Below are 10,404 nucleotides of genomic sequence, written 5' to 3' on the forward strand. Positions count from 1 at the left end.
GAGTATAATTTTATCAATACAGTACCTTGGCAATGTGTATGGCTCTCCCTTGAATCATCCAACTCGCAGATATGTGAAGTTGGAGAACTGTTAAAACATACAACCATACTCATTTACCTTGTTCCATGCTTCATCAAATACTCGCCTATTAGGAAATTCTTTATCAAACAAGTACATCAAATGCCCAAAGAAGGCATCCTAAACCCCTTTGAAGTGTATCCAACTTTGCTTTAAGGGCAGCTGCTCATAGTACTCCCATATAGGAACTATAAACCTATCATGTCTTGTTGATAAACTGGAAAAGGTGCCCAAAGCAGCAGCAATGTATACCATGTAGGAGTCTATGTTGAACACACCAATAGATGGTACGTTCATCAATAGCTCACATTTTGAGTCACTCACCAACTCAGCCTAAAACACATTCTTTTTTGACCTTATGAGTGAGATGTACTTATACATCAAGGGCCCGAAGATGTTTGAATTCTTGAGCCCTGCCAAGGGACTGAGAAGTGTGATGAGGTCATTGCTTTCTTCCTTGAAATCACATCGGCACACTCCCTTGACTAGCCATCTAACAAGACTTGGCCTCTTGATGATCAACCAGTTGTCATTGACAAATTTGGTACAATAAGGAGTATCCTCATTCCACCGCTCAATAGCCTTCTTCCTTGTGATATTTGTAAGAACTAGAGTGTGAGGAACATGAAATATACGATCAATGGTCTCAAAATTGAGACTAATGATAGTATTACTATCTTGGTCCTTGATGGTTCATGAAGCTACATCAAAGTGTCTAGCACATGCAAGGATGAATTCTGGTTAATGAGCTGCCAAGGGGAAAGTGGACAAAAAATAAATATGATTCCGTTTGATCCACAACATATCTTCAGTAGCTGCAGCATCAACTCTTGCAAGGAAATCTTCAATGTTCATGTGAGAAATATCAATATCTCGTACTTCATCACAGTATGATGTTACTTATGATGATGGAATGGAGTTATGATATTAATTGTATTGATACTTCATCTTCTTTTTGTCTTTTCCCTTTGCTGGAGTAGGCTCTCTTGACATTGCAAAATGGTACAGCTACGCAACTGTTACATGAAAATCCCATAAAATGAGAACGTCTTCATGTGAAGGACCCATAGCAAGATTTTGACGAATTTTAAACAAGATATGGATGGGGAAAATGGATGGAATGAATAAGGAGAGAGAATAAACAAATGGGTCAAGCTCAAAATGGCTAAAATATGAGTAAATTAGCCTAAACTGGGTTTTTTGGAGTGAATTACAAATGCGACCAGCAAGCTTGGAATTAAGTGAGCAAGGGGGAAAATGGATAACACATTGAGCATATCATATTTTAACAAGTGCAAAATGTGAAACGCTATCCGGTAAGCACGTGGGAAAGACTTCAACCATAGGGGCAGCCATATGGAGGTACATGGAATGCATAATGGTGGGCTTTTAACTTGCATTCGCATGTGAGGGAAAAACAAAGCATCTTTCTTTTAAGAAACGAATTTTACACCCGACTACATATGCAAGTAAGATGAGACCTTGCATATGCAACTCTGGAGAAGAAGAATGGAAGATAGAAGGAACAACTTCATGAACACAAAAACATGCAAATCTGGAAAAAGAAATGACAAAGATTTGCAAGATCATTTAAACATATATATACAAATGCCTTAGAAAAAATAACCAAGGAAAATTACCTCAACCCCAAAAAAAATGAGAAAGACAAATCCTTATCCAAATCTTGAGCAAATCTGAAAAGAATCCAAGAGATATCAGATTTTAGATTTGTCCAAAGCCAAGATGTAAATAGATTTCAAAATTTTCATAACATAGTTTGAATTTGGACATGTGGATATGGTTAGAGAAATGCAATGCCCAAAATGTGAAACAAACTTTGATCTAGCAACTTCAAATGCAAAGACATACAAAAACAGTGTCTAGGGTAAAGATGAGCTTGCAAAATGATGCAAAAGCAAGCTTGAAATTAAAAATCCTTACCCTAGATAGCTTCTTGAAAATTTTTGATGCAAAAACATCTTGAGATCACAAGGTATTTTGATGGAGATCAAGCCCAAAACGGCTTGTTTTTGCTCAAACACATGTATTCAAAATGCATGCAAAAGCTCTTAAAATCGCCACCTATAGCCTTCTAGGCTCCAAATGCACTTTAGAAAGGCATTAACATGCTATTAAATGCATGTATTGTTTCCAAAAATTGTCGTTTATAAGAGATAGGGCATTTTCAAGTCAAAACACATGTATTGAAATTCAGCATATTGCAAAACATATGTATTTCCTTCCAAAATCGCCGCTCAACCTCTTAATGAAGGAAAACAATTTTTAGAAGGGCAAAATCATGTTTTGAAACACATGTTATTGCAACAAAAATCGCCGTCCATAGAGAGAGCAATTTCAAACCAAAATGTGTTTTTTGGAACTTATAACATGTTTTGAAGTATATGCATTCCTTTTCAAAATCGCCATTCAGCCCTAGATAGAGAAAAACACAACTTTTGGGAGCAAACACATGTTATAAAATACATGCATATCCACCAAAAATTGCCACTTTTAGTTGGCCATTTCAATTGCTAATGAGAACGATTTCTTTGGAAGCAGGCATGTTGGGAAATATATGCAACATGGTATAAAATCACCCCTTTTGCTCCAAGTGGAATTTATAAGTCAAAACGCACATTTCAATGGCATTTACATGTGTTATAAAACATATGCAGTTGGCTCAAAAATCAACACTAATGCTTGTAGACTTAAAGGGGACCATGTTTTTTATCAAAAACATATGTATTCGGGTCCAAAATCACCACTTTCACTTAAAATGAATAAAGAACTCATTTTAATTTTACGTTTACATGTAAATGAGTTTCAAAAACCCACTTTAAATGATGATTTATAGGCACATATGCATTTAGTTATTAAAAATGAACTTCAAATACAATAACATATGCAATGGCATTTAAAAAGCACACTTTTAATGATGTTGGGACTTCAAATTTATTGAAAGTGGATTTTCATGAAGTGTTTTGAGTGCGGATATATGCAATATGAAATAAAAATCTCACTTATGCATGTAAGTTATCTCATGTAATTATATTTAATATTGACTATAGTTTTTAATAAAGTAACATGAACAATAACTTTGAAATAAGCTATTTTCATTAAACATAAAAAACTATGGTCAAATCAACTCATAATGAGTTGAAATTTTAAAATGGACTACAAAATCCACTTTAAATATCAAATATAACTTTATATTGTGCAATTGTCAATAAAAAGTCCACTTTTATAAGGTTTTTAATAAAAAAATATGCAGTTGACCTCAAAAACCCCACTTTTTCCCTTATAACTTGAGGTAGACAACTCTGATTTGGACCTAAATTAGCTCAAATCAAGCAAAATTCTAAGGGCTATTCACCTAAGCCAAAAAGAAGACCACAAACTATTTACAACACAAAGAAAAACAAAGAAAAGACGAGAAAGTTAAACAAAAATTAAGTGTTTGCAGTGGGAAAAGGAAAACTCTTCCCTACAAACAATTGGAGATAATCTCAACAGGGAACTTTCAAAAGAAAACATAAATAAGACCACACAAAGAACAATTTGGAGATAATGAATTGTTTTCATGATGCCTTATGAATGTATTAAAACAAAGAAGATGCATTACGAGTCCATGAGAAAATTGCATAGGGTTGCCTGAGGACAACACCTTGCATCAAAATGAGAAAAATATTACTATTTTCCTTTGCTTTTGAAGGTATAAGACTTATGTAGTCACACAGCTGTTGTCTATTAGACATTGCTAATACAATAGATCAACGCATGAGCCATGTGGATCTTTAAACACCTTTTAATTCATACTTGTTACTGCTTTCCATTCAATGCACGTATTTTATAAATAGTCCTAGCTAGCTATACTAAACATGCCTATATTTAGGAGATACAAAGTAAAATTCTGCAGCATACGCAAAGGGGCCCTCAGGAAGGGAAATAATCAATGCAGACCAACTAGGCGTCAAGTCTATCTAATTCAAACAATGAAGCAATCGTACATGTAATGCTCCCATATGACTCTATTCCTTGAATGTAAGATGTCTGTCATATATCTGCTGACTATACATGAATTCAAGTTTATTCGTTTGGTGACTTTTGGATGAGATGCTTCATTCATAAGCATTTTGTTGTTCCAAACTCTTATGAGACTTCCCTTGTTGATGTGTTTCTGACTTTCATGTTCATTGTCCCATCCATTATCTCCATTCGATAGTTAAGAAACTTCTGTATATTAGGCAAGGATTTCTTTCATCTGCAGTTGGCTCTGATATCATGTTGTTTTTCTGAGGACCGCTGCAAATGTTATAGCACTGCCATAATGTTTTGGTATCTGTTTTTCAAATGCAGAACCAAGGGATATAAATAGGAGTAGAAGAGACATGTCTCTATGTTAATCAATATTGGTTATTGTAAGTTAATTGTCATTAGATGTTGTTAATAACCACACACACACAACACACACACACAAATATGTGTGTGTGTGTGTGTGCGCGCGCGCGTGTGTGTGTATTTGTGTGTGTATTTGTGTGTGTGTGTATGTATCTATGTATGACGATTTATCAAATGCAATAATTATTAAACAATAACCATAGAGGATCGAGTCTAGATCAAATGAATCCGACTAAAGCTACAACAATAACATATATGAATCATCTACGTTTTCTAGCAAAGACAAAAGTTGTATTGCATGATAATTTAAGTGCTTTTGTGTCAGTCCATAGTGTTTCTTCGTGTGAATGGTATCAAATAATGTCCAGTTGTCCTCATATCCAAAAGCACTACAAGATTGGGACAAAATTCAAAGGGCTAGCTTTCAAAGATTTAGGTTTTTTTTTCACCCCAATCTTCTCACAAGCAACTGCAAAGAAGAAATACACAAGTTTGCACGCAACTCCAAAGGGCAAACATAATGAGAGGTGTGACTCTCCCCCACATTGGAAGATATAAAGGGAAGAAGGTTTCATTTGAGGAGGATGTCCAACAGAGATCAATTTGAGGAATAATAAATTATTTGCAAAGGCAACAATATAAAGTGGTGACTTAAGTCAGTGATCCTTTCATCAATAATGTATAAAGGAGAAATCATTCAAAACAATCAATCAGATCAAGTAATCATTCCAAAATAACACATATATATCAATCCAATCAGCATAAGCATTAATACAAAGAGCAGTGATCAGCATCCAAAGAGGGGTCAGCAAAAAGTCAGATCTACCTATATCATAATGGAAGACCTAAGTTACCGATCGGATCTGGTTTTTTTTTTGTGGGTAGGTGGGGGATGGGATGTGGGTGCATGTGTGTGGTGTGTATACAGTTATACATGTACTATGTATATCAATATGCGAAGAAATAATTTCAGTCTTGTATTCCTACCTTCAAGATCAAAAGATGATCTACATTGTTTGTTCACAAATAGGCATCTACAATGTTCAGGGCCTTAGAAAAGTGATTAGAATATATGCATGCAACATCATTGCCAAGGTAAATTTAAACATCAATTATCTCATGGGTGTGAACAAAAAATAGTCATTTATTGCACTTCAAATTTGTCAGGGAAATATTAATCAGATAACTATTGTATGAACAATCTCAGACAGAACAGGCAGGCAATTGATATCAAGTGAACAGCAGCAGCTATATAAGCAACATAACTTATAAGTAATCAGTTGATCATCTAATCTTATAATATTTAAGACAGTAGACTAGTGTCAGGTTTGGAAGGAGGCTAGTGTACATTTCCATTAAATGCAGCATGTCTTCTTCACAAATAGGTATCTACAATCCTACCGCTTTGTTTGGATTCCTCTGATATAAACTTGATAAAACTTAAACATTTCAACACATTTAACTTGGCTTGAATTGCAAATGCAATGGAAGTGAATGACATAGTAGAGTAACAGCACGGATCACCATTATTGATCATCAAGAAGAGTGCTACGTTCAAACAATGCATTAAAAGAACGCTTAAGAAATCTTCATCTAATGATACAGGAGCTCTTTTGTACAATTAAAAGGAAGAAGATATCCTCACGCTGCTTCTAGCAAAAAAGTGAAAATACTTCTAATCAAGATAATCAGAATGAATAAGACCAACTCTAGAAGATGCATTCAGTAATACTGTTGAAGAGCATAGGGGAAGAATGAAGAACTTTAGTTATATCAGAGGATAAGAATGAAGGGTTTTAGTTAAAGATGCATGTGGATGCTCCCAGGTGCCCTGCAGGTACCACCTGGATGCCACTCACAGGCACCCAGAGGCATCTGGACGCATCCGGGTGCCTGTGAGTAGCATCTGGATAAACGCATCTGGACGCATCCAGGTGCCTGTGGGTGGCATCCGGGTCGCACCCACAGAGCACCTGTCCACCTCCAGCACCCATTTGTATCCGCTTCCACCTCCAGCCTCCAGGATGCCGCATCGGTATCTTAGCAGAAGAATGAAAGGTGAGATCTAGAGCAGTCCCAAAAGGAGACATTACATTTTGTGTCATTTCCAGAGTAAACTTATCAGGTATTTGAAGTTGATATTGTGACACCAAAGTAAACATTTAAATGGAAGGACATGAGATTACAGTGAGAGTCCATAACCGCTGAGAAGATTTACATTTACTTGAGAAGCTGATATATGTGGAGCCTATATAATGTTCTAAAAGAGAGCTCGTTTCTATTCCTGAATGAGTGGTACATTTGTGTGCAGTGCCTCTCATATGATGTTTGCTTTGACATTTGAAATGTTGTCAAGGTACGGTAGTAATCATTACAAATATGGTATGATGATGGTTAGTAACCGGTACACCACATGCTTGAGTGGTCATCCATATTTGGGAAAGAATATGAATGTTACCAGTTTGTTAATGTTATCTTGCATTTGAAGATAGCTGTGTAGTTTAATTGCTACTGCAAATGACACTATTTTAATTAGTTGTTCTTTACCCTGGAAGCCTAGATTAAAGAAAGATAGATGTTCACACATAATTTACACTACTATGATTCTGATTTCTTGGGCTTCTTGATCACCAACTGCAAGCATTCCTATGAGACATATTATTAGACCCACTGTAGATATGCTCTCCATGTAACTTGAGTTCCCTCCTTTATTCCCTCTCCCTACAATATACATGTATGTTGAATGCAGTGGTATGCTAATGAAACAAATTATTTATGGATTTTCTCTATACAATCTTGGTTACAAATTGGACATCATATGAGAACATTATTATATGTGAGATCTCAATATTATTGATGTATTGATTTAATCTCAATGTGCCAAAAACTTTGGTTGCCACACCAGTTGTAAGCTGGATCAAAGTCATCTATTCAGCAATAAGCTTTTCTCAGGGTTACATATCATCACTCAAAGGCACTTTGTTGTCTACACGTTGTAAAAAGCACATGTTTACATATATATACTATATGTATCTCTTTCATAACACTTGCAACTTCCTTGAGGAGTTCCGTACATACTGAATCTCATTTCTTTAATATGCACTCTTAATGTTATGTACATTCAAAATAAGATTCAAGGGTGATTTATAGAAAATAAATCTAGCAAATGCTACTAGACCACACTATTTTTATGACAAAAAATATACCAATTAGATAGGACGAAGGCACCTGGAAATATGTGGCAGCAATCCCTTCTGTGATTAGGTAGAATTTTTTGGCCCATCAAGAGCGGCCTGGTATCTAGCTTTTGGCACATACCCTGCCAGAAAACTTTGTATCTGAGCTTTGAACTAGGATATCTTAATAAGCATCATGTTTGATGCCTAAACATCACAAGCTCAAAAATCAAAAAATCAGTCTAGAAAGAGTCAAATAGCATGCATGTTACTTGCAAGATCCTAACCTGCAACAGGCAATAGGAAATGGTATGAACTTGGGAATCATAATGAATAGTCAAATTCTCCTTTGTTGCAGCTGCATAAGTAAATATAGGTCAAGGTAATGATAAACTTAATAGATCCCCACCAAGCCAGCACGCCTACTTTGTACATGAAACCTCCGAGCGGAAACCAGGTAGCTTTGTACCTGTTATGTTTGGAACTTACAACCAAATGTACAAATATCCTTGACAAGTAACTTATATCCTCAAAGTAACTTCCAGTTAACACAGTTCCCAACAGACAACCAGCAATAGACTTGAAGTGAGAGATTCGAAACTGTATATCATCCAGTCGCTAAACACTTGAGGTAAGGAAGAAACCTTATCAGCCCGCCAATTAACTTACATCCTCGATGCAACTTCCAGTTACCACAGTTCCCAACAGGCAACCAGCAATAGACTTGAGGAGAGAGATTCAGAACTGTATATCATCCAGTAGCTAAACACTTAAGGCTAAGGAAGAAACCCTATCAGCCATATTGAAAGGAAACCCCAGTCTAAGAGGATACAATTTGGAACTGTTCAAATATGTCTATTGTGTTCCTTACACCAATCTTGCGTTTCTTTTCATCTCTACCCTAAATAGGATATATAATCGGCAAGTGACCATTCATTGAATCAAAAGTCTGTGCTGGAATTCACCATATATTTACTGTACAAATAGGACCTTAGCATGAAAATAGTCTATCTGACAAAATTATACACATTATACTAAGATTTTATCAAAGTAGTGGTTGCTTATGGATTACCAGTATACCCATTTAAACCTTGTTTCAAGGTTATGCCTCAAACGAGATCACATGTAACTCCATATGTTGAAGATCAGTATCTATTCGATCCCAGATAGATATGAAATAACAAACAAAGACAGCTGACCTAATCGACAAAGAGTTATATTGGGTGCATTGACTAAGTTGCTTAAACTCTCTCTAAGTTTGAGTGGTAATTGCCATTAACGATAAGAAACCAATACAGCCTTATATTTATGCTAAGCATGTCCCTTTTTCATGCTTTACCTAGCAGATAGATAATACAACCGAGAATTTAGTGGAAATTTCAAATCAATAAAACTGCTCCAGGTCAGAATGCTAAAACACAACTAAGTCCCATTGTCCTTAAAAAAAATCGGAGTCCTGCATAAATAATCAAGATGTCATTTCAATCTTTGGCACCCAACCTGTATTTCCTGAGGGGTATTGTTTAGTAGTTATTATTTTATATTTTACGCTGACAAACTCAGTTGGATTGCTAAAATGCATCCGTATAATGCTGATAGAGTTTAGCATCTTCATGGATGCAATGCACAATGTTGTCCCCTCTTTGAAGATCATTTTTATAATATCCAAATGAAGTGAGTGCATATATAGATTAGTGGGAGTGAATTAGGAAAACATAGGCCCTAAAGCAAGATGGGTATGATCCAAAAACAGAAAGTTGTAATGAAGTTACTCACAGGCGATATCAAATTGTTTCCGTTGCCATTCCCAGCTTCTGGATGATAGAAAAAACGTTTTCTTTGTCTCTGTAAACCTCCTCTTAGTGACAGCGTAAAAAAATCACTCGACTGCCTAAGCCCAATTGATGAGAAAGATGATCTCTTACTCCCATACGAGGAACAAGTAATTTGTAGGATGGTCTGAGGCAAAATTGAAGCCATGCTTATAAGTAGACAGATTTCAGTACTGTAGTATAGACGACGATTTTGCTCTTCAATGTACTTATAAATCTTCAGGCTCCTAACATAAATAAATAATTAGCCAATAGGACTGCCCATCGGGATTCAATGTTAGACGTCGGCTAACGGTGACTTAAAAGAATGAAAAAACTAGAGTTTCAGGCGGACGGTTTGCGAACACTTTATCGATGAGCGCGTTGGGTTTTCGACCCGGTTAACGCAATCTCACACGACGGAGCTCAAGATACTGACACTGTTTCCAAACAAAGTCTGGCAGATGCAAACAATCCGGTCACTGGACTTTGTAGGCCTCAGGCCGAACGGCACAGTGTTGTGGACGAAATTTGACTATGTCTCGGAAGTAATAATCAGATTCATGGACACCGAAATACCGTATATTTATAAATAAATATAAGGGAATCGACTCAGAAGCCCTCCATTCTTAATCCGTATAGTTCCCAATGAGTATTTCAGAATTTGTCGATTTTTGGGCAGGAACCTCCCTAAGTAAGTGAGGAGCTTAAATAGTGCTATTGCTGTGTTAAACCCACTCTCGGTTAAACCCACTCTGCTTGCAACCTCATTCACAAAACTTTCACCAAGTGTTGTGCCTTAGGAACTATTCACTGGAAAGTCCTTTAAGATCATCAACTGATAAGTAGGAGATATTTCCATAGATCATCAATTGATAACTAAGAGATATTTCGACAACATGTCAAATTGTGATATTGCTATCAGGATTTAACTGTGTAGT

At 36.1% G+C, this 10,404-nt stretch overlaps 1 protein-coding gene across 4 annotated transcripts in view; it reads right to left on the reverse strand.

Annotated features, from left to right (window-relative positions):
• The window catches only part of LOC149555789 (homoserine O-acetyltransferase), a 41,041-nt gene extending 30,914 nt beyond the window's left edge, over window positions 1–10,127 (reverse strand). The window contains exons 1-2 of one of the 4 annotated variants that reach the window (XM_089829949.1): window positions 9,429–10,123; window positions 7,705–7,795 (exon numbers count right to left, since the gene is read on the reverse strand). In XM_089829949.1, coding sequence (XP_089686075.1) covers window positions 7,705–7,795; window positions 9,429–9,632 — 295 coding nt within the window. In that variant the 5' untranslated portion in view covers window positions 9,633–10,123. Of the gene's footprint in view, window positions 1–7,704; window positions 7,796–9,428 lie in introns of all 4 variants that reach the window. The other 3 variants (XM_089829947.1, XR_016364558.1, XM_089829948.1) reach the window with 3 other exon arrangements.
• Between the last annotated feature and the right edge of the window lie 277 nt (window positions 10,128–10,404).

This window comes from Cupressus sempervirens, chromosome 5 (genome assembly GCF_028749045.1).
Source record: "Cupressus sempervirens isolate cs-2001-9-10 chromosome 5, ASM2874904v1, whole genome shotgun sequence".
Lineage (NCBI taxonomy): Eukaryota > Viridiplantae > Streptophyta > Pinopsida > Cupressales > Cupressaceae > Cupressus > Cupressus sempervirens.